This window comes from Daldinia vernicosa (assembly GCF_022497035.1).
Source record: "Daldinia vernicosa strain CBS 139.73 unplaced genomic scaffold F5Y00scaffold_11, whole genome shotgun sequence".
In the NCBI taxonomy this organism is placed as follows: Eukaryota; Fungi; Ascomycota; class Sordariomycetes; order Xylariales; family Hypoxylaceae; genus Daldinia; species Daldinia vernicosa.
In genome coordinates, this window is record NW_025953927.1 from 402,761 (window position 1) to 425,810 (window position 23,050).

General features: G+C 46.7%; 7 protein-coding genes across 7 annotated transcripts; 3 read left to right on the forward strand and 4 right to left on the reverse strand.

Annotated features, from left to right (window-relative positions):
- Positions 1 to 14: 14 nt before the first annotated feature.
- On the reverse strand, positions 15 to 955 carry F5Y00DRAFT_230579 (carbonate dehydratase). The gene is made up of 2 exons (XM_048006927.1): positions 685 to 955; positions 15 to 611 (listed from the first exon to the last, which is right to left on the reverse strand). The coding sequence occupies exons 1-2, from the start codon at positions 788 to 790 to the stop codon at positions 208 to 210; spliced, it is 510 nt and encodes a 169-aa protein (XP_047867139.1). The 5' UTR covers positions 791 to 955; the 3' UTR covers positions 15 to 207.
- Positions 956 to 2,423: 1,468 nt separating this feature from the next.
- F5Y00DRAFT_259748 (uncharacterized protein) lies at positions 2,424 to 3,062 on the forward strand (the record flags this gene model as incomplete). Its single annotated transcript, XM_048010926.1, has 1 exon — positions 2,424 to 3,062. One exon carries the CDS (start codon positions 2,424 to 2,426, stop codon positions 3,060 to 3,062), a length of 639 nt encoding a protein of 212 aa, XP_047867140.1.
- Positions 3,063 to 3,412: 350 nt separating this feature from the next.
- F5Y00DRAFT_259749 (beta-lactamase/transpeptidase-like protein) lies at positions 3,413 to 5,251 on the reverse strand (the record flags this gene model as incomplete). The annotated part of the gene is made up of 3 exons (XM_048010927.1): positions 3,413 to 4,238; positions 4,288 to 4,669; positions 4,720 to 5,251. 3 exons carry the CDS (start codon positions 5,249 to 5,251, stop codon positions 3,413 to 3,415), a joined length of 1,740 nt encoding a protein of 579 aa, XP_047867141.1.
- Positions 5,252 to 6,100: 849 nt separating this feature from the next.
- On the forward strand, positions 6,101 to 9,767 carry F5Y00DRAFT_230582 (DUF747-domain-containing protein). Its single transcript, XM_048006928.1, has 2 exons — positions 6,101 to 8,610; positions 8,668 to 9,767. Exons 1-2 carry the CDS (start codon positions 6,253 to 6,255, stop codon positions 9,340 to 9,342), a joined length of 3,033 nt encoding a protein of 1,010 aa, XP_047867142.1. The 5' UTR covers positions 6,101 to 6,252; the 3' UTR covers positions 9,343 to 9,767.
- Positions 9,768 to 11,546: 1,779 nt separating this feature from the next.
- On the reverse strand, positions 11,547 to 13,101 carry F5Y00DRAFT_17147 (uncharacterized protein). Its single transcript, XM_048004868.1, has 2 exons — positions 12,716 to 13,101; positions 11,547 to 12,655 (listed from the first exon to the last, which is right to left on the reverse strand). Exons 1-2 carry the CDS (start codon positions 12,932 to 12,934, stop codon positions 11,948 to 11,950), a joined length of 927 nt encoding a protein of 308 aa, XP_047867143.1. The 5' UTR covers positions 12,935 to 13,101; the 3' UTR covers positions 11,547 to 11,947.
- A 1,470-nt stretch (positions 13,102 to 14,571) lies between these two features.
- Positions 14,572 to 17,160, reverse strand: F5Y00DRAFT_251833 (uncharacterized protein; the record flags this gene model as incomplete). Its single annotated transcript, XM_048009867.1, has 2 exons — positions 14,572 to 15,819; positions 15,976 to 17,160. 2 exons carry the CDS (start codon positions 17,158 to 17,160, stop codon positions 14,572 to 14,574), a joined length of 2,433 nt encoding a protein of 810 aa, XP_047867144.1.
- Positions 17,161 to 20,265: 3,105 nt separating this feature from the next.
- Positions 20,266 to 22,067, forward strand: F5Y00DRAFT_17186 (carbohydrate-binding module family 48 protein). Its single transcript, XM_048004872.1, has 2 exons — positions 20,266 to 20,837; positions 20,896 to 22,067. Exons 1-2 carry the CDS (start codon positions 20,555 to 20,557, stop codon positions 21,927 to 21,929), a joined length of 1,317 nt encoding a protein of 438 aa, XP_047867145.1. The 5' UTR covers positions 20,266 to 20,554; the 3' UTR covers positions 21,930 to 22,067.
- The last annotated feature ends 983 nt before the right edge of the window (positions 22,068 to 23,050 follow it).

The following is a 23,050-nucleotide window of genomic DNA, read 5'->3' on the forward strand; positions in this document are numbered from 1 at the left end:
TACACGTCTTAGCATCCAGATCAGAAAGTTTAGGGAGCATGGTATATTTACGTAGCTAAGATTATAGGTAGGTAGTATTCAAGTTACATTATGTGGCCTTGAGTGGATATGATTAGCCGATATTCAATTTAGAAAATCATACTATTCAACCATTCCACAGCCCATACTCCTTATATCTATTCACTTGACCACATCTTACAACTGTTTTCATACGATTTGCCTCACTTTGCCGGTCTCAACCTCATATACCCAACCGCTAATAATCACGTCGTCCGACACAGCAGCGCTCCTCTTTAAGTACTCAACGTCTCCCTTTATAGCGTCATCTATATTGGTGAAGGGGAGGAAATCGAGGGTGGCAATTTCTGCAGAAGCGCTCGGTCCTAAATTCTTCTTCACAAGACTATGAGCGTCATCGTTGGAAAATGTTAACATGCCGCACCCAGTGTGCTTAATAAGTATGATCTCTTTCGTCCCAAGCAGTTGTTGCGAGATGATGATGGATCGTAGAGCATCTCTTGCGCTAGCCCCAGCGTTTCGAATAACGTGGGCATCACCAAGGTTGATACCAAAGGCGGCGGCCGGGTCGATACGAGCATCCATACAGGTCACTTTACGTCAGTTAGCTCCCAATTGCTTGGACTGAAACCTTCATATAACCCTACTCTAAAGGTTTTTACGTACATATCAGATAGTGTTTAGCAGGCGGAAGGGCAAGATCGCCTTGAGTGAACTTGCTAGCATATTCAGCATTCTTGCTCGCGAGGTTTTTCTGAATTGAGGAAGACATGTTTATTGCCGAAACTAGAAGACGATCGTAATGAAAGAAAGTTGATGCTTCTCAGTAGAGATAGATATATGGTTTAGCTACCTGGATCCAAAATCAGTACCTAAGGGGATTTTTATACAATTTCCTGAACTTGGAGAATGACGCAAGAGTTTTTATGAGTACCTAATATTCGGGTTCTGGGTGACCCTCGTTCCTGCGCGGATACCGATTTAAAAGCTACCTACATATCAAACCTCTTATTGGTGATAGCACAGTATATCGCCATATTAATTGTGATCACGTCATCATCACCTAGCTGAGGACAGTCATTCTGTGGGGAATGATCGCCGACTTGGCGGGAATAGCTAATGTATGATGTATCGATAGGTCAGAACAAAGGCCGACTACATACAAAACAGCAACCAACACATTTCGGTTAGATATTAGATCAATAATTGAAATGCTTGAGCTGCTTACAATATCAATATCTTTTGTGTTCTTGGATTAACGACCATAGTAAAAATTGTAAGCCGAGCAGAAGCATTTAGCTTCTACGGCAGCAGTAGAGGAAGAAGATTGATAATAGTACATAAAGTGGTATAAATAACACGCACCAAGATCTGCATGGGTGGGAACTACAGGTATAGACCCTCAGAATGGGAGCGAAAAAAAAAGAACATTTTACACTACCATGAGAGCAAATAATCAAATTTAGCTCGGCTCCGTTTCGATCGGAGGACCTCCGGGTTATGCGCGCGGCGAGCTTCCGCTGAGCACAGAAAAGTTGATAATAATGGTTTATTCGGTACCTATGCAAACAAGTCCGGTCCCAATGAGTCGCAATCACCCCCTTGACCTAAAATCATTGAAAATATATATTTAATGTCTTACGTAGGTGCTAACACGAATATCATAGACACGTATTCTGGCGTAGTCACAGACAATAAATAAAACAAAGGGTACTCTGACGGTTCTGCAAAGGCAAATGGGGAACAAGCACCAGATAACAGGTACCTCAGACTACTAGGTTATTCACTACACTACTATTCTCAGAAGTTAACAGTGATATATCTTCCCGGATATATAAGTTAACCTATATTAAAGGGGTATTTCTAAGGCGATTAAACCATCAATCATCTATGTGCCTACCTACCTAGGTACCTAGGTACCGAAGTAGGTATGGAAACTAAAATAATGAAAGACACAAGAGAATCAAGAAGTTCACACGTGTTAATAACAAAGTCATTGTCTTAGCTCAATTATTCTTTACGTTTCCACGCCTATATCGCTTTTTAGTGAATTGATCTCAAGATATTGTTCAAATCTAGATTAATGAATGCTTTCAGATCAATATTAACGCTTAGGAATTACTAGTGACAAGAACAGGGTCTTTCCGATAGGAACCAGTTGAATGGGATCGAGCACAAATGGATATTTTAGAATTATCTATAAAGAGTATGTTTTCAGGAATCTTATAGTATATATACAGTCTAACCATCACCCCTCTCTCCAAACCAAAAACATCATTAACAACTCCTGTATCATCAATAATACCGAGAAGAGACAACTCCGAAGACCTTTGAATCTAAATTTAAGGCATATCCTCACATATCTTTACGAGAAAAGTCTATAGCGAATTCAGAAAACCGCCAAGATGTGCCAAAACTGCGCTGTCTTATCTCAAGTCAACTACAGCTGTGGTCATCAGTTGCTGCTTGTCAAGAACTTTGCAAAGTTCTGCCTCTTCTACCCTCATAAGGATACCGAGTTCCATATGGCCGCCATCGCATACTCGAATTATCCTACCGACTACCCTTGCAAGAGCTGCGCTTTAAGTCAGGAAGCCGCCGAAAAGGGCATTCACAAAGGGCAGAGGAAAGTCTTCATCGCCGAAAGATATCCCAAAAGCAAGGAGGCGTCTTCAATAGAGGATGCGAAGTGGTACCTTGCTACAGCCAAGAAAAGCCAGGAGGGCGTTGATGCCAGTAAGATTGAGGAGCTTAACAAGCGTGCGAAGGAGCAAATCAAGTATTACCTCGGACGGGAGGGGAAGAAGGCACTAACAAGGAACGACAAGGCCATTCTTCTAAAGACCATCTTGCAAGTCCCTGCGGTTATCGACCGTCATGCTCTTGTTGTAACCTTTGGATCCTTTGTAGGTTGGAACCAGAAGCAAAACCATATGAAGTTCATCCATTATTCAGAGATGTCAGTGCTTAGGGATATTGCTCGTAAAGGAGGTATGCTCAAGGCTTTGGAAACAGGGTTGGCGCAAAGAGGTTGTGACGCGTAAGGAAATATGCTAGGAGTTATTTTGACGCCGGAGGATGTTTTTGTTTATGCACTGAAGTCTTGACGCACAGCACCGGAATAGAAAAATTCCATAGTTATTGTTTAGTATGAAATAAAATACTTCCTGTTTCCCGTTCTATTTTCCTTCAACTTTTATGTTGAAATTGTTTCTAACTTCGATATGGTTGCTTGGCATATTATATGAATAACTAGTGTGAACACACGGGATTTGATGGATCAGCATGATTTCGAAGCCAATGCCAACATAGGTATTAGTTATATTTATATTGAAGTCTTTATACCATTCCACGTCTTTCCCACCACGACATTACAAACCTAGGTAATATTAAATCAAACCTCCCTCTTCAGTTCAACTCTAAACGTCCTCAGATCTACACTCTGTGCCGATCCATCATCACGAAGCAAGAAGACCCACTCATCCATAGATCGGAAGCCGTAGGTAAGTCGGTCCATAGAACCCCAGGTGTGACAACTTGCATCGGGCCAGAATGAGTTTGCGTCTTTCTCCGCACTCTCCTCCGGGCTTCCGATATCGAACACGGCCCGCCAGGAATTATGGCATCCCGAGCTCAGGTTCGTAGGATACAGCCGGACGGAAACGGGTCGGCTCGTCGGGCTACTCGATAGTGCCCCGAATTTACTATAGTTCTTAATTATGTCGACGTCACGGACGACCCAGTTGGATACCGCGAATCCTGGCGCATCGTCAAGAGAAAGCGTGATAGTCGAGTTTGTAATGGCGTCCGTATATGTGCCACCGAATTTTGGCAATGCCTCTGCTTTACCCGCATCTTCAATAGCTGGAAACAGGCCTTGCACGATTTTTGTGAGAATCAGATCCACCAGGTCGGTATTCGACTGTGGCCCACCAGAGAGTATCGTAACGACGATATCATAGTCCGGTACCAGGCACAACATGTTGTTGTACGAACCTAGATTGCCGGATTTACAGTAAAACTCAATAAGACGCTTATCTTTAGTGACTGTGTTGGAGCGAAGAATTTCCCAAGGTCCGCCGATAAGTAGACCAGAAGACGAGGTGGATGTTGCCGGTTTCATCCACTTTCTTGTTTTAGTAGAATCCAGCAAGGCGTGCTTGAGGATACCAGTACCAAAGGAAAGTAGGTCGACCGTATTCGAGTAGAAACCGCCAGCTCTAGCCAACATTAGATATATCCAACCTCTAAATGGGTATTACAACTTACATATCCTCATATCCGAAACTAACACCAAACCAGGTCTCATTTACAGGGATAAATCCCCATGCGTTCTTCTCCGGTCCCTTGAATATAGTCGTGTTCGTCATAGACAGGGGGGCGAATATTGATTGCTTGACATAGTTGTCGTAGGTCGTATTGGTTATTGCCTCCACGGCATAACTTAGAATGACGCTCGCGACGTTTGAGTATACTGGGTTTGTGAATGGAGCGTACACCGGATGCCGCTTGCCAAAATCTCTGAAAAATTCGGTCCTGTTACAGGGTGGGAGGCCGAAAACACCAGCGCACCCGGTCTTCGACGTCTTGTTTAATTTAGGGAGACCAACTTCGGTCCAGTCCAAGGGAAAAGTAGCTAAGTCGATTGTAACTGGGAATAATTAACAAGAATATCAATTGAGAGTGAGATATGTAACTTACGGTCTGTGGCAATGCCACTCATGTGCGAAGCGAGAGCACCAAGGGTTACCTCACTCCATCTGACGGTTGTAATATCACTAATTTCATCTGTCTCCCCTTTAAGTTCACGCAGCTCAGGAACATATTGAGTGATAGAATCATCCAGATTCACGTGGCTCTGTTGCAGCAAGGAGAACACTGCAAAGATCTTAGATATACTTCCGAGCCGATAGATAGTTTGTGAATCGATGGTTGAGGTTCCATTGGGGTTGAGTATCGTAGGTGTATGATGGAGTTCTAGTAGCGGATCAGTTTCGTGTATCGACTTGACTGCTATAGATATGCCGGTAGAATGAAGGCCAGCAGTGAGATTTTGGAATGTATCAGTGACACTGTCTATTGCCAACCGGACAGACTCATGTACCGTCGGGTTCTTTGGAGCGGGTAGGACTGGCCCTAAAGGGGGACAATGCCCGTTAAGAGCAGCTAAGGCGGTCTCTACCGTCACCAATACGACTGGGATGCTCGTCAAGATGCTCTGCTGGTAAAACATGTTGTGTTCAAATAGATAGACATATAATCCTGATGAGTTGATATTGAACTCAAGTAGGCTGAAGAGAATGCCATTATATATATACGTATGATCCTCTCCTGAGCTACTCATCTCCTACCGGAAGCTGGGATAAAGTTGATTTGTAGAATGATTCTAATTAAAATCGCAGTGGAGTCAAATGCGAGCTATATTGCCTATTAGATTTTGGTTATAGAGCTGCCTAGTATTAGTGTCTAGAGTTGACCTCCCTCAGCCACTACCCGATAAGTCGTCCATACGTAGATCCAAACGATGACCGGCGATGAGGGCTAAAAAGGAACAAAGGAAGCAGCTAAACATCCTCAAATTTAGACTCATACGGTCGAAGCAGTAAGAGCACTATTCGAGGTGTGCGATGCCACGATAGATACATGCTTTTAATAGCTTTGATTGGTCGGCTCGGTCTTCAGCCCCGTACTTAGACAAGGGGCTCGGACTTGACCTTGACTATCGACAAAAATTTGCGGCTGATCTGGCTAAGCAAGATGTGTCGCATACAGGGCGAGAAGGGGGATAAATATTCTTATACACGCCGGGATCTAAGAACTTCATACAACGAAGAGTGGATGAATTTAATTTACATATTCAACGACTCAGACGGTTTGTGTCAATCCGATCCCTTAGATACATATGACGTACGTTTGCTTCCAAGATATCTCTTATATAAATATCCTATTTTTAGACCTACCAATAACATACCGTTTTTCTGTACTGTATCCTGCGAGGCTACGACACTGTGTCTGATAAGGTTGTGGACCCTGCGGAATTTCGTCCAACATGGCTTCAATTTAGTTTCTTTATCCACTTCCGTCTAGAACTAGTGCACCTACAACATTGTAAACTCCTCTAGAGGATCTACATTTTCCATGGCCAGCATTCACTACCTACATATTTGAAGGACGTTAGAATCAAAGTATGATTGCGGAGGCAATGGGTTTATCGAGAACGACATCATCCCCTTGATGCTGGAATCAACCATGCGAGACCCAAGCGTTACTAGGTCTTTCAATGACAACCACGATGATAACCATACGGGGTTACAGGGGGTTACCGACGAACGATCCGGGAGAAGTATAATGAGAGAAGAACAATGTCGAGATAATTCTATAGCCAGAACAACATCAAAATATCCAGCTCCTCCAACCGACCCGTTCCCTACTCTTGAGATTACTGCTTCTACTCCCGTCACCCCCAAATTGGAGAAACGCGAACCGATCTATGATTTGAGCAATGTAACCGAGAAACTTGCTACGAATGGAAATGGTATATCGAGCAGCATCGTCAATGGACACACGTCGCCTACTACAACATATAGCAGCGCAGATGGGTCCGTTTCTAGTCGATCTACCGATACTACAGCCAAACCAAGTACACATTCAGTTTCCAAATCTGCTACGAAGAAGGCCAGCCATGAGAGTGTCAGGAAGCTCTCTGCTTCCCAGATGCAGGCCTTAACCTCGTCACCCGATTCGCTACCCATCGCTGTCGTTCCTCCTCAGCCTCTCCAACGCAAGCCAAACGGTATCGAGTATCCTATGTCCGCTAGTCTTGTCGAGTCTATATCCCGCCCATCAATGTCAGATCAGTTACGAGGCAGTGTCCAGACACCAGCCACAGATAAGGATACATTATTGCCAGCGTTTCACGATTCTCCGAGAACAGCAGCAGATTTCAGACGACCCCCTCCCTCGTCACGAACGCTTTCCAGCCCGCCTATTAATAGGAGGTCTTCCACCGGCCCTCCTACAATAGAATCAAATACTATAAGACGAAATTCCTTTAACCCTCTTCCTCGTCCTCCCCCCTTAACCCTTTCATCTGTTACGTCGAAGCCTCCCGCATCTCCTCCGAAACTAGATCGACCAGACCTACCGCCCTCTCCCATACCACCCACTATACCTCTCCCGCCTATATCTCTCCCCACCCATCTCCAACTCGAACTCGCTGGTCAACGGCCTAGTCCTCTCTATATCCATCATTCCCACGCTACAGACGTTCCATACGAATCCAGTGCTGTCAAGTTCGAACGGCTCTTGAATGCTCTCCTCTTACCCCCGTACCTAGAACGCGTCTTGACCTTCGGCACTCTAGCATGTCTCGATGCGTGGCTATACACATTCACCATTTTACCCATAAGGTTCCTAATTGCTCTCGGCGTCCTTGTAAAATGGTGGGCATACGTAATTGGGAAGGAAGCGCGATGGGTTGTAGGCTATGTCTGGCAAGGTACTTGGCGCCTATGGCAAAGAGGGAGGAGAGGTAGATTCAAGTCACGAACCCGATCCGACAGCAACCGGGCGGCTAGCGAGTCGGAGAGGAGCCAGAGTCGAGCGAGGGTAAGTAGCTCCAGCACCATCCAGAACGGTGCCACGCGACGTCGCACTTCATCCGAGACCGCGGGCATGTCTACCCAAGACGCCTCTCGGCCAGGTAGCAACGGTGTGTTCCATCCACCGAAGCATCCAATGCCTAGACCTGGTGGATTTCGCCATCGGAGGACAAAGTCTATGCCCTCGAATCTGACCTCTTACAATAAAGCCGACCTTCTCCAAGGGTTCGTGCTCGTGTGCAGCTCCTTGGCGTTGATGAACCTTGACGCCAGCCGAATGTATCACTTTATTCGCGCTCAGTCTTCGATGAAACTCTACGTCATTTATAATATCCTTGAGGTTGGCGATCGCCTTCTCTCGGCCCTCGGTCAAGACGTCTTAGAGTGTCTCTTCAGCTCCGAAACCCTGTCGAGAAATAGTTCCGGGCGATCTAAAGTCCTTCTCCCCTTTGGGATGTTCATCCTCTCGCTAATTTATAATGTCGTTCACACCGTGTGTTTATTCTACCAAGTCATCACGCTAAACGTCGCTGTAAACTCATACTCGAATTCTCTTCTCAGTCTTTTGATATCCAATCAATTCGTGGAAATTAAAGGGAGCGTTTTCAAGAGGATCGAAAAGGAGAATCTTTTCCAGTTGACCTGTTCGGACGTGGTTGAGCGGTTTCAGTTGTGGATTATTCTATTGATCATTGGTATGAGAAATGTCGTGGAGGTAGGAGGCCTGTCTGTGGTGGGAGCCGGAAGTGAAATAGATGGCGGAGCTACAAAACCCGGTCCGGTCCATACCAGCTCAAGCCTGCCCAACAGTTTCACTGTGTTGCCGTCATGGATACTCTCGGGCGAAGTTCTCTCACCTTTTCTCGTCGTCATAGGTATCGAAATGATGGTTGACTGGACAAAACATGCATTCATCAATAAATTCAACAATGTTAAGCCGACCCTCTACAGCAGAATGTTGGATATCCTATGTAAGGATTACTATACTAATGTAAGTCTAATCCGTATGGGGTCTGCTTTGAATCAATATCTCACTATAGGCGTACAGGCATTTTCGGCTCCCTCGCTGACTCGACGATTGGGCTTACCACTGTTGCCGTTATCGTGCCTTTTCATCCGGGCTTCGATCCAGGTATACCACATGTTCCTAGCCACGCATATCAACCCTCCGATTCCAACGTCGACCACGGAGCTTTCGGTAGAATCTTCAACGCCGTCTTCGCCTGCGATGATTGCCGCATTAGAGCATCTGGACACGCTTCTTAGAAACGCCCTGGGCCGGGCGGTGTATGGAAATCCGTACGGGTCATCCCAGACCCGTTCATTCTTGGCTTTCTCTTCGGATGACGCCATTGCCCTTCTCACGATGGTCATCTTCTTCTTTCTTACATGGATTGTACTTCTTATCGTGAAGCTCCTCCTGGGCATGGCTCTACTGCGGTATTCTAAGGAGCGGTACGCTGTAATGAAACGAAAGGAACACGCAGTAGCTGCTGGAAAAGCAGAGCGCGAGAACTTCTCTCAGCCAGGGAAGCGCGTTGGTTCATGGGGCGCTGTCGAGGTTGGGGACGATCGTAGGAAATGGATATACGAGGACGATAAGGAAGGGCTGAAGAAAATGCGTGAACGAGAACGGAAGACGGAGGAGAAATTCAAGGAGAAGGGTGACGATGGGCTTTCTAAGGTGATGAGGTACGAGATGGTGGCTAAAAGGATATGGTGAATGAATGATAGAGGGGAGACGGGGGGTCGTTATGATTTTACCTCATTTTTGCCAAGTCATAGCGTTAAGTCTACTGCATTGTACTGTATTGTACTAAACACTGCATGATATTCACATTGTATGGCGGTTAGCATTACTTTTGAGCGTTACTATCTATGTTAGGTAGGTGGTTTTCAATGTCATGGTGCCGGAATTAATAGGTTAGGTACCGATTCAGGGGCATACCAGTCTGGCCGTGCAGCAGGTAGTTACAACATACAAATTGGTTATCTACCTAAGGTACCTAACCCTTCGTTCTTGCGTTATCCTACAGACGTAGTTACCTTAGGTGGGCAAACGGCATGAACAGAAGAGTTCCAATAGAAGCCTAATTTATTTCTACGCATACCGCAAGAGGTACCAAGTTTCCAATCAAGGTTCACTAGGCAACAAAATATCCCAACTAAAGAAATCGGCGACTGCCTTGAAACAGTTTATTCACAATTATCTGTTCTCGTCGCCGACTTCTTCTTGTTGTCAATCTTTTACTTTTACATCGAGTCTTTTCTGTTTATTTTCTGTTTACTTTCTACGCCGACTCACCCTGACTGCCTGCCGCACCACTTCGTTCTTGACTATCTTGGTCGCCGACTCTTTCCTATTCATCTTTTACAACAAGTTGCCCTTGTCTATTTTCTATGCCGACTTGTTCCTATCCAAACTTTAAGTCGGCCTGCTCTTGTCTACACTCTTTACCAAGTCGTTCTTAACTGTTTTCATCACTGACGCGTACTTGTCTACCTTCCTTCGTCGCCGACCTGATTCTTACAACCTTAAAGTTGAGTCGTTCTTGACTATTATCGTTCTTGACTATTATCGTCGCCGACAGCCAGTTTATCCTCTACTTTGAGTTGTTCTTGGTTTATTCTTCCTTCCCTCGCCGACCTATACCTCGCCGACCTATACCTACCACCATATACCTCTTCCTCTTCTTATAGACTAAGGTTGCACCTGTCTATATTTGTCGCCGACCTATACCTTGTTACCTTGGTCGCCAACCTGTACCTTCTCACCCTGGTCGCCGACCACTTTCCAATTGTTATTCAATATCGACATATTCTTGGGTTTTCTCGTCGCCGACCGGTCAACTTACACCCTGAACACCATCCACAACCAAGAACCTAACGGTCAACCATCCTATCAAAGGACTTAGACGCGCTGCCAATTCGGCCTAGTAAGTTGAATCATGAAATCCTGTTCTTCCATGGCGCGACGCGTCTCCTATAACCTTTATTTGTCTCTGTTATCAGCAAGTTAACTTCCTCTTTTCTACATAGACTCTTCAGGGCGCGCTAGGAGCTGTCTACTAGGCCTTATATCATTATCTCAGTTGCCTAAGTCAGTAACGCCGCGACAATGTCTGCCACGTAAGTACCTAATATATCGGCCTCTCTAAATTACCCTTGCTGTAAACTTACTAACATGAGCCCGCCAGTTCTTCCACACGAACCTTTCCTCTTCCTCTTCAGGATCCCGTGGGCTGGAAGCTTGCCGTCTTTGAGTCGATCCAGAACTTTGAGTTGGCAACCCTTCAATGGATTGGAATTCGCAACTACAGCGAGGGTGTGTTCACTCACACTCAGCTTCGCCGCATCCGTCTCGTCTTGGAGTGTCGCAAGCTCTATTTCGATGTCTCCCGATATTGGGACGATCGAGTTGCCCGCCAGGCTCAACTCACCGGAGGAGAGTTCACGATGTCTCCGTATCAAGTGGCCCTCCGAGAGCATCTGGAAGCTAGAGAAGAAGAGTGGTTGTCCATCCTGACTCTTGTATATCAGAGTCTACCGGATTACATCTAGATTAGGATTGCATACCACCTTCATGTTGCTTGCTAGGTATTCCCATATGCTGCACCAAGTGTGTATGTAGCCCCTTTGGTATCAACATGTGAGCTGACGTCACGCGTCGGTGGCCAGAGAACTTTGAGTTGACTAGGGAACATCAAGGTCATTAGCCCCTATATTCGATCTCTTGACCTTTCGTGATGATTTGTGAACCCACGTCGCAGATGGAGTACCCCCGCTATGATATTCTAAGACTGCCAATGTACTGGGTTTGGGATACCCTTGTCCCATTCTCTCCTTCTAGTTTCAGGTAGCAATTGCAATAGTATAGAGCAATAGCTTTTGCTGTCAATCTCTTCTGTATCATACAATTGAATTGCTAACGCACTCTCAAACGTCCAAGATGATAGCAATATATTACCTCTGCATTTTTCAGAGTTCTGGCTGTGAGGACTCGTAAGAGGTGAGAGCAAAACTACCTCTTTCAGACATAGTGAACTGTTAATCAGGTACTTGAGAAATATGTCTATATATCAACGACATCATTTCGACAAGGCCGTAGTGATGGACCCCCCCCCAGTTGACTAATAGGTACTTCGAGTTTGTTGGTATGCAATGCAGGTAACGCCATGAAGTATAAGCAGAGAAAAGCTCCGTCGTGCCTCGTTACCCTTCCAATGTAGTCCGTATGCTCTAATTCCCTCAAGTGGCCTGTGGATATATCCGTGAGAACGCCAACTAGTATACATCAAAATTAGTGTACATAAACCCTGGTGCTGTATTCAAGCCCGAAAAACTCCGAACCGTATGCGCCGAAGCGTCCCGTCGGTACTTCCGTTTGGATGTATGTCGGATTCTTCTATCTCGTTCACTTCGGTCCGCCACGTAGTCCCAGTTGCTTTGCCGACCTCGTCCCATAACTCTTGCCAGCTCGCAGCGTTATGCAGGAACTTCTTAGAACCTCCAGCCCCTTCTCTGTCGCCAGGCGTTGTCGTTCCCACTTGGCGCCCGAAGATCATGACGTCGGGGTCATCCGCGTCGAGAAATCGTACCATTCTCCTGGCGGCTAGGACTTGATTTTCCCACGAGAACAGGTGGAAAAAGCTAGTCGCATGGATGATATTCATCTTGCCGTCGAACACCTTTAACCTCTCGTCGCCTTCGTCGGTCTGCCCGCTCTGACTCAACATGTCACCAGCTACAAACGTAGCATTGAGCTTGTCTCGGTCCTTGAACAAGTCGTAGCCCGCGTCTAGAAAGCGCGGTTCCAAATCCGTACCGTACAGTCTCGATGAATCTACGCCCTCGAATGTGAATTGTCGCAATACCTGTCCCACGCAGCAGCCGACGTCGAGAAACGTAGCCTCCGACTTGGGCGCGAGTAATCGATTTAAGGCTATGCGGTACCGAGGATCTGATGTGAACCCAAGGGAAAGGAAACGAAAGTGGCCAATGTAGACATAGGGATAAATCTCCCAGAGACGATCTCGCTGAATGTGACAATAAGTCTATGTTTAAACCTAGCAATGGGGGAATATTACGATACGTACTATTTCATGAACATGATCGTCGACGTCCCTAGTACGAATACCGCTATATTTCTCCAGCAGCCTCCTAATAGGTTCTATATCCGAAGGGAGTTCTTCAATATAAACCTTCCCCCTTAAGACGTCATCCAGTGATCTATCAGGATGATGCTTGCAATTTTTATCTTCGGTTGCCATCGTGCATCGACCATACCGTCGGAGACGCAGAATCAGTTTGTGCATAATCTAAATCGGTGACGCGCGGGACGAAGCTCGCAGGACTCTTTTCTTTTTATCCAATCGTTCTCAGGTTGGGGATGTGGCGTCCTTCCACTGCCAGGAAGATCCCTGAGTCTGACTCCGAGTCTCTGGGACGCATCCACGTGAACCGATTAAAACTTGCAGAATGACAAGTGCAATATGTAATGTCGATGCTCGTATTTATACTTGCATAGCTTGCTGACAAGTTTATCTTCTGGGCTTGAGAATGAGAAATGCTTCCGATGTACGCGTTATTTTACCTTTTCTCACCTTTGTTTATTTCGTCGGCCGAGGTAGCATAGCAATGAGGTATAGAAGCATAAGCGATCCAATCGAGTTCTGCTAATATATCGCTGACAGGTACAAATTTAAACAATGGTGTACCTATCTCGCACGACTTCGAGAAATCAAACCGACCTATATAGAATAAGTTTAGTGTTAGTTTGTCTCTGCTACGGCGAGATTCCGGGGGAGCCGGCTCGATACTTGAAAATGTCAGGATCTGACCTGCAATATCATCAAGCTCCTGGATCTCAAAAAAGGAAGACTTACGTATCGTAGGATAGTCACCAAGATCCTACTAGTTGTCTTAGAATATTTCTCCTTATTAAGTAAAAGAGACAGATTGGCCATCTTCTAATACATCGAGATGTTAAAAAGCGAAAACCTCGGAGCTTGCCAGTGTTTCATTCGAATCGTGAGACTACATAGGTAAACGATTATCTATCCTAAACGAACGGAGCCGCTAAACCCTTGGCTCGACGGGACGGACGGCCGGATGACTAGACTAGGGTCTCCTTGTTCTCTTCAGATGGTAACGTTCTTGGGTACAGAAAGGGCCAGAATGGGAATATACTTAATTTGTAGGGGCTAGACCAAATCCCGTTATTCAAGGGTAAATTCTTTGTCTTCCCTTATTTTTAATTGGAACTGTTGGAAATCAGCGAATCGGTCAATTACCTGAGCCTTTCCGATCTCTCATTCATCTTGAATCTGACACTATCGATACCCAAACCCAGGTAAATCGACCGGGACAGGGTTCTGTAATTAATAACGATGAAACGGAAGAGAGGCAAGTCATATAAACCCCGTCAAGGTTACAAAAGCATGACGCGCCGGAAGCGGCACAGCAGTGTTATTGTATTGCCTCAGCCTCAGCCCCAAGATTACCTTATTCTAAATAACCCAGATAGTCACCTACTCTATCTATGTATTTAGAGTCCCAGCGCCGTTGATAATAGCATTCCGGTTCAACCCTAAATAAGGTCGCCAAGAGTCAAACGAAATAAACCGTCCGTCCGTTTATCCATCCTGCTGGAACCCGTAAACTTGGCATTCTTAGCATTGATCAAGGGAACCCGCTGAATAATAATCCAATTGCTTGGCTCCCTACGACCTAACAGGGTGACATATTCTCAGGGGTAAGATGAAAACCCGTGGTAGCTATTATTCTAGTCACAAATTTCATTACTGAGACGTATAGATTTTGTCATGATCTATGGTTAGGGACTTAATGTTCAGCACCAATTCAAACCGTACCGCCTAAACATACCTCGGATGATATATTACCAGATATGAGTATACTAACCACCTACATACCCTATCACTAAACTTACCATCTACTCAACAGCTCTCCACTGCTGTTCTAGCTGTCGGACAAGTAGAACCGCACTACCACTTGCAGCACTAGCACCAGCTTGCGCGGCTTGCTGGGCATACACAGCGCCCTGTAAGAGATTCCCATTCGCGTAGCCGTAACCAACTCCAGCAGCGCCATATGTGTGCGTGTGCCCGTAAGTGATATCTTGTAGCATGCCGACCTGGTTATAGTGAGAGCTCGTAACGTTAAGAAACCGCTGTTGATTCAGCGCCAACTTCGCTCGGAATATCATCATTCGCATTTGTGGAACTGTCTGGATCCAGACAAGACGCCGCTGCACTGAACATGTGAGTAGCTCCCTGGCGTCAGGAGGCGACGCCTCGCTACATTTTATATAAAGATCGCGCATACGCGGGCTATACATTTCGCACATTGTGCTCGTCTCTAACAGCGTGTTGTTTAGTTCCATCTTAGCGGCCAGCGGGCTTTGCTGCGCGAAGTCGTGATAGCACTCCGGACAAATCGTGCAGTCCGTCCATCCGTACCAGTACTTGTTCTGCGCGTCTTCGTCGCGAGGGCACACCGGTATAGAACAATATACTGACGCAAATTTGTCGAATGAGGTCGGATCATGTGTATGATACATCTCTAATAGCCGTGGCATGAATTGCCGAAATCGAGGATGCGCGAGGCTAAAACAGCATTGCCATTTCATCCCAGCCGGCTGTGCATCGCGTTTCGGGACAAAAAAGCGTGATATATCGAGGGGCTCCGCGATGGCCACGTAACATCCGGCACAGATGCCGAAGTTGGGCGGGTTAGAGGGTAACGAGTACCAGATACCGTCTTCAATACCGTCATCATCGCAAAACTTCTCGTTGGCAAGCTTATGCACGGATCTCCAGAATACTTGGAAGTCATTGATGTCGTGCGCGCGAGCCATGGCCATTCTAATGCTGAACACACCCAAGCTGCACCGAACTTTGGTGTCGTACGCCTTTGTAAGTTTCTCATCTATCTCCCACAATGCCTCTTCGCCAGTGTGGATCACCCGGTCGCAATAGCATCCCGAGCAGAGCACCAACCCTTCAGGACCATGCTTAGGAACGAACCACTTCCTACCGTAGGTTAACTCTAGGTTGCGTTGTGGGCAAGGCTTTATGGACATTCGCGCCTTCGTCTCGCTTACGAAGCCAGCCCAGTCGTTGCCCTTGCCCTTGGCCTCATACTCCTTTTCGATAAAAGGCACGGCTAGGTCGCAGCTCCACTACAACAACGAAAGTCAATGATCACTCTTCTAGTAGGGAATTTAAGGGGTCTAGGCATGTCTTAGGAACAACCATTACTCAATCAAATCAAGGCAAAAATACAGGATGCTCATAAGACAAAGAGAGGCGCGAAGGGGGAGGGGGAGTTTACATACGGTGTCCTCTGCTGGCTGTGGCTGTGTCGGCTCGAAATTTACGAAAAAGTGGTTGGTTAAGATACGGTCCTCATAGCAGGCCTCGCAAGATACAAAGCCTGGTATATTGTTTAATTTCACCATGTACCACTTGATGCCGACTTTTCCTTTAACGCCCTCTATCCCTTTGCAATCGGGGATCTGTGACCGGGAATGCATCCAAGCCAAGGCTGGCTCCAATGATCCCGTTGCGAGAGCATCTTTAAATAGGTGATTTCGCATTCTCGGCTTGTTAAAGCAGCATACCCGCGGTTTGCTGTCGCTGAATCTCTCCCTTCGGAAAAGGTCCCAAAACCTGGTCCCGTGGATGTAGTCGACATAGCAGCGCGAACATATCAAAAACCCGGGTGCGTTGGGGTGCCAGTACCAATCTGTTGCGAACGTTACAGGATCGTCAATACAGGAAGTTACCGCGGATGGTGCAGCAGGTCTGCCTTTAAGTTCGTTTTCTGTCGGTAACTCGTAAATATGGCCATCTGACTTAGGTACGTGGGGGTCGGGAAAGGTGGCTACGGGAGGAGTTGAACAAGCCACTGGAGATTGCAAGGGCTGCGAAGTATGATGCGAAATCAAAGGTAAGTTGGTCGACGGTCGATTTTCTACAGATAAAGATCGGAATTGAGCCTCTAAATACTCTGAAGATGGCGACGTGGTTGGAGCGACTGGCGATGGGAGCTGGCCAGGCGATAAAGATGATATCGGGGTATTAAATGGCTGTGGTGTCGATGACGAACTGGGATTCTTTTCTAACGGTCGAATATCGGGAGTTCTTGTAGCTGTTGTATGCACTAGAGGCGGTATCTTGACAGTTTCCTTTGCCTCGGGATAATGATATGGGTATGACGGGTGGTTGGCAGAAGCCGGCCTCACGATTCCTGGAGGCGGTCCCGGAGGAGGCGGCGGAATGGAGAACCTTGGAGGAAACTGTTCATTAGAACTAGTTGGAGTGATGATTTCATAGCCAGGAGGTCTCGGAGGGACCGGCGGAGGCCGAGAACTGGGTACGTAAGCCGGATTCCGAGGAGGAAGTCCAGGAGGTGGCGGTGGATAGCCGCCGTTCGGATATCCCAGAGAAGTATTAGTATACCCAGGCGGCTGGGGGTTCCGAGGTGGGAGCGGCGGGCGATATGATCCGGGAGTAGACATATCGATGTAGTTGCTTCTAAACATGCAACTTTACTGATTCCTTTACTAAGATGAGATTCAGCTGTTCCAGCCAAAGACCCCCTCGAGGCTTATATTACGCAGCGCATGGCGGTGGAGAATACGCTTATGTCGACCTTTTTTTCTCTCCTTAACGTACCGCGTCCACTCGGGATCGAATGTTGACGAGTCGCGAAGGATGCGGTCTAAGCGACGAATGAGTATAAGGCATGATTTTCTTTTCCATTTATAAACTGTACGACTTGAAATATGTTCAGCTGAGCTGCGCTAGATAAGAGCCTGCAGCAGCCGCCCTTAAACTTATCGTCTTGGCGTCACCTTTGCGAGAGCTTACGTGTTGTAGGAAGGCTGATACCAAGCCATATGAAGGAGTTGTTTTGCTTAAGTGTTTATCCCGTAACTCCGTAAAAAGCCCCCTTTACTACGGAGTTGACCTCTACTAGAGTAGCTATACGGAAAGTTGTTTCACAGAGAGTCAGCTATATTTATTAGACATACTATCCCCAAGTCTATATGTCTGGAGCCAACAGCGTCATCATAGTATCTAACTGGACCTAGACGTATCTATGTTATCTATGAGTTCCCTAGAAGATTACATTCTGAAGTTATTCATAACTTAACCTATCTAATTATGTTTTACATATCGGGCTTCTTATAAGCTGCAACGGACGGACCGTCTATGCAAACAGTTAATCGGGGCCGAGAAGGAAATAGATATTGACTTATCCTTGAGAGTAATTGGGCGACGGACATTCCAGCTCATGCAGGCTTGCAAAGTGATTGCAACTGTTGCAGCTCCCCTTGCACGTTCGTGGTCGACTTTCCCCATATTCTCCAATCTAGCCCCTTTCCTTAAAAACGGCCTCTCATTGTATATGATATGTCGACTAGTTCTAAAATATGTTGTTTGATTGGCGGAACAACCTTCCATGCATGGCTAGAACGAGGGGTTCTTAACGGGCACCGTGATGGTTGGGCCGTACGCTATCCTAAGCGGCAACGAGCGAAACATGTTTCTTTGGGTTTGCATGAACATGCTGTCTAGCGTGATTTCCGTGTTTTGATATCTTGCCAGACTTGATCGATATGGGTTTGCGGACAGAGCTAAAAGGGGAAAAGGGGAATATATAACCGGGACATAAGGTTAAAAAGCAACGTAAAAGAAATGGAATTTATACTTAGACCAACTTGGAGATATAATTATAATTGCAGTCAAACTATAGTGTAGCCATGCAGCTTCATCCCACGAGGACCAAGAAGGAAAAAAAAAAAAAAGACCAAGGTGCACGTATTATGGGTAACCCTTGGGTTTCGTTTGTGCAGGACATGCGCAAGACGCGTGTAGAGGGTGCAGCTGTTGGCTTAGGTACTTTTCTACCTGTCAACCAACATGATACCATGCTGTCATGATGCCGTGATACTCTGTTGTAAGTTATGTTGCCTCCGAGACACGGGGCTAATAAATCCATCAAATAGATGCCTTATAAAATCAACCGCATATCTTATAAATTTTTAATAAATGATACTAATATGCGTCTACAAATAGTCCGTCGATGAATTACACAGAATTATAGGAGGTAGGTATGTAGGTACGGTACGTGTAGTTTGAAGTGTGCGGGCCGAGGGAAAAGGAGAAAAGGAAATGTAAGTTACCCGTATGTACATGTCTACTATGCGTGATGATCACGAAATCAGCCACTCGGACCCCATGATAAGATGGAAGAAAGTTAATAGATTAGGTACCTAAACTACCTAAGGCACCTTAGATTAGGTTAGGTACCTTAACGGTTCGCGTATGAAAATCAGGATCATCTGAACATTAGTATGTCTGTAAGGTCGACCTTTTCCCCAGGAATGGAAAACCAGGTGGTACTTTGTGACTGGCTGCGGAGTCGAATACATGTATGTACCTAACCTATCTAATATATGAGGTAGGTACCTACCTACTTCAATTTTTGTTGAACATTCCAAGGTTCCCGAGGGTTGATCCAGCGCGTTATGCCTTAGGTACCCTATATTGAGAGACGAGCCTACAGGTACAAGGTACCTAGGTAGCTTCAAAATTATTAGTACATTAGTAGGTACACAGGTACCTTATCTTAGGTAATCAAGTCACTTCCATCCAAAGGTTTTTTTTTTGGTCTTTTGGTCGTTTACACTAGGTACCTACTGCCTTCGCCTGCTGATTTTTAACTGTGGGTCTGGGGACACTGTGATCAGCCGAAGGAGGCGCGCTTGGTAAATGGATTATGTGGGTATCTGAAAAAGTACATGTAGTGCTTAGCGTGCCATAGTATGGTTGGATGTACCTTATGTGAATAATACTGGAGTCAATTGCTGGCCGCTCATGCTGGCTCATGCTGGCTCGATGCATTCAATGTTGTTATGTATTGGCCACTGGAGTTTAAATCCGCTGGATCTTCCCCGCCCTCGTGCGTGTGCGGCCGATGCAAAACATTTGCTCCGTGAACCACGTATGACGCAAGGCGAACTACGAAATGCGACAAAATAAGGCGGGCTCGACTCTGATAGGTCAATTGTATCTGGAGTGGTATATTCCAACCACGGATTTATCTGGAGTGGTATATTCCAACCACGGATTTGGCTATTGGCTATAGTGCTGCTACTATGCTACTGCTACTATGCTACTATGGGCAATTGGATGGATCAGGTACAAACAATTTGCAAGCCTTCGTTACGACCCGCCGTTGCTATTGTTAAATTTCGAAGGTCTTGTGACACTATTATTTGGCCCTAGTCTGAAAATCTACCTCCTAAGACTAGACGTCACTTATTAAAGTGTCCAAGGTGCTTAGAAAACAAAACTTGCAAGCGCACGGCAGGCATAGGCGACTTGCATTGTGGAACCCCAACAGCGTCATCCTTGACAGATGTCGCCCTATCCGGTTGCTTTTTCTGAGAAGGGAGCCTTGTCCCTGACGCCTGTCGCCTGACGCAGATGCTGTAGGACTCTTATCTACCTAAGGCAGACTAAGGTTGTTTACATACAGCTGCCTGTACTTCGGGTCCTGCGGCACCTTGCATTAGGTAGAATTGTCATAGAATTGTCATTGTTGAGCTGTCCCCAACTTCATGCGCAAATTCTCCTTGATCTTTATTTTCTTCCATCTTCTCTTTTTTCCCCTCCAAGTATCGCGCCCCTGAAATATACCACGAGGCGCCACCTAACCTACAATTTTACCTATACATCTCGACTCTGAGCTGATTATTTACCTTCTATTACCTACAGTTTGTTGTCGACGGCAACTGGGTTACCGACCACACCGCACCGAAAGAAATTGACGAGAGCGGTAACGAAAACAACATCCTAACCCCCGACCGTATTATTAAAGAAGCGCCCGCAACTGCTGCTATCATGAACACTGTTACACCGGACTCTACGACCGCTGCTTTGGCCGCAGCTGTGCCGCTGGAGAAGAAGAATGATGAGGTGCCAGGTACTTTCCCCATAACCCCCGCTGCGGAACCCGACGGGGCCGGCGATTTTGGAGTAAACCCATTGCCGGCTGCTGCAGGCGCCGTCAATCCTATCAAGCTTGCTCCGGGCGAGAAGATCCCCCAGGGTCTTACTGCCAATGGCATCACCGACCAGGTTAAGCTAGATCCCGAGTCGTACGAGAAGAGCGACACCATTCCAGGTAAGCTTCGCTATTGCTTCAGTCCCAATTTATATTCAGTGTCTAATTTTCCTCCAAGGTGGCTTGCCTCTCACCCTGAACTCTGCCGCACCGGTGTCTACAACTGCTGTTTTGGCGGGAAGCGTACCCCTCGAGCCAAAGGTTCCCGAGAGAGTCAGAGAGAGCCAGGAGAAAGCAAACGTTGACCCCGAAGCCAGCGGCATCGCAGAGGAGGTCAAGGAGAAAGCCGAGGTCGAGAGCGAGCTTCTGGACAAGGTGAAGGAAGCACCCACTACGTCCGAAGGTACTGCCGGCCAAGGCACCGAGAAGACGGAGGACGTCGTTACTCCCGGCGAGGCCGCCGCGTCTGTTGCAGCTGCGGCTACTGCTGTTGGCGCCGCTGCAGTCACTGGTGCTTTTGTTGCCAAGGACGTCGCTGTTGAGAAGGCCACGGATGCTGCTACGGCAGCCCAAGCCTCTGTTATCGAAGCAGCCGCGAATCTGCCCGACTCAGTCAAGGAACAGCTTCCAGAGTCTGTTCAAAATGCCATTGGAACCACGAAGAAGGAGGAGACTCGCGAGGAAGTTTCCCCTGAGGTACCTGCTGGGGTCAAGGAATCTATTATCGAAGCTGGAAAGGCCCCGGAAGCCGCTGCAAACACGGAAGCAGTCGAAGACAAGAAGGCCGTTGAAGTTCAGCTGTTAAAGGAGGTCAAAACCGTCGACGCTGATAAGGAAGAGTCGGCCAAGCCAGCCGAATCGACAGAAGCCGCTGGCAACTCTTCTGAGATTAGAATACCACCAGCTTCGGAACCAATTACTGCCAATGGCGCTAATGGTGCTAATGGCCACCAGGAAACTGTAAAACCTGTTGAACTTAGGCGAGTCCCGACTGACCCCACTGATCCGACTGACCCCGCCGAGGCCACCAAACCCACCGCTCCGGCTACCCTGACCGTTCCCGAGACTACGGCTCAGCCGACTGAGGTGACCAGCCCGACCAGCCCGACCAGTGACGCCAAGCCAGCTAACGGCGCTGCAACTGAGAAGAAAAAGAAAAGCAGGCTCAGCTCCATCTTCGGCAAGGTTAAAAGCAAGCTGTCTGGCAAATAAACGCCAGTGGCTTGTTCTTTGCTTTGATTATTATTTCGGCACTATTGTCAACCTCTTCATTTCATTTGAAGCTTATGATTCCCCATCTCGCGTCGACCCGCTACGACAGGTGCCGATAGGGCAATAGTCACTGTCAGGCACTTCCTTGTACATATAACTCGTTCACTCAGCATACCTCAACCGTTTACCTAGATAATACGTTACTCTCCCGGTTTACGAAAGGGCTTCGTGCTGTTTTGGATGGTGCGGGGTGGTTGGCCCTCCTTTCTATTCAACTCAATGTTTCTTGGTGGTAGCTCTTATTACGTTCCGATGAGCCATGTCGAACTTGACGGCGTTCTGTCTCGTCTTTCTCGTCCTGCGTTGCTTCACGATTGATGCAGTTTTGCTTTCCAACATAATCAAGTCAAATCTAGGCTGTTGAGGGGTTGATGAAAATCCAGGGTCGCGAAATGCAGTGATGGAAGTTTGTGATTGGTGGCAGTTAGGCATTGACGTCTAGGCAGGAAAGAGACTGGATTATATTGTTGGATAATCAGATAGGACACGCTTTGGATGCAGACTGAAGGTAGTTGGGATACGTAGAAAAAGCGGCATAATAGACAAGTATCTTGTGGAGCCGGCTAAGACTTTTCTTTCTTCGCGCACATGTGGTTTGTGATTTCGGGAAAGGAGGTTTTACTCTACTACCTGTTATTCTGTTTTTGGATTGGAATTGTGTACTACGTAGGTAACCTAGGTATTGTAGCTTTTAAATCCCGCTATGAATGGAGGGGGCTTAAAGACGGCGATTGTTTAATCATCGTTTCAGTAACAAATATGTAACAATCTTTATATACGCAACTACCTCATAGGAAAGATATAACTATCTCGATTATAGTATAATACGATAAGTGGATTATAAAGTAGCGCTAACTGTAAGAGTGACATCTGGATGGAATCGTCACTAAGGATTTGGCCCCGCCGGTGACTCTAACTCCTTCCACTCTTTCCTTCTCAAACCTCCGGGGTCCCGTCCAGTCTGGACCCCTCGAATTGCGAATTGCCGACCAACTGCCAATCGAAACAACCCTTACAACTCTTATCATTGATGAGAGAATCTTTGGATTCTCGTCACTGAA

Excerpts from the sequence above, each read along its gene's own strand:
- F5Y00DRAFT_230579 (XM_048006927.1), bottom strand. The coding sequence starts at position 790 with ATGTCTTCCTCAATTCAGAAAAACCTCGCGAGCAAGAATGCTGAATAT. Across the intron at positions 612-684 it reads TGCTAAACACTATCTGATAT|TGACCTGTATGGATGCTCGT; the intron begins GTACGTAAAAAC and ends ACTGACGTAAAG.
- F5Y00DRAFT_230582 (XM_048006928.1), top strand. The coding sequence starts at position 6,253 with ATGCTGGAATCAACCATGCGAGACCCAAGCGTTACTAGGTCTTTCAAT. Across the intron at positions 8,611-8,667 it reads GTAAGGATTACTATACTAAT|GCATTTTCGGCTCCCTCGCT; the intron begins GTAAGTCTAATC and ends ATAGGCGTACAG.
- F5Y00DRAFT_17147 (XM_048004868.1), bottom strand. The coding sequence starts at position 12,934 with ATGCACAAACTGATTCTGCGTCTCCGACGGTATGGTCGATGCACGATG. Across the intron at positions 12,656-12,715 it reads ACGATCATGTTCATGAAATA|CGAGATCGTCTCTGGGAGAT; the intron begins GTACGTATCGTA and ends TGTCACATTCAG.
- F5Y00DRAFT_17186 (XM_048004872.1), top strand. The coding sequence starts at position 20,555 with ATGAACACTGTTACACCGGACTCTACGACCGCTGCTTTGGCCGCAGCT. Across the intron at positions 20,838-20,895 it reads GAAGAGCGACACCATTCCAG|GTGGCTTGCCTCTCACCCTG; the intron begins GTAAGCTTCGCT and ends TTTTCCTCCAAG.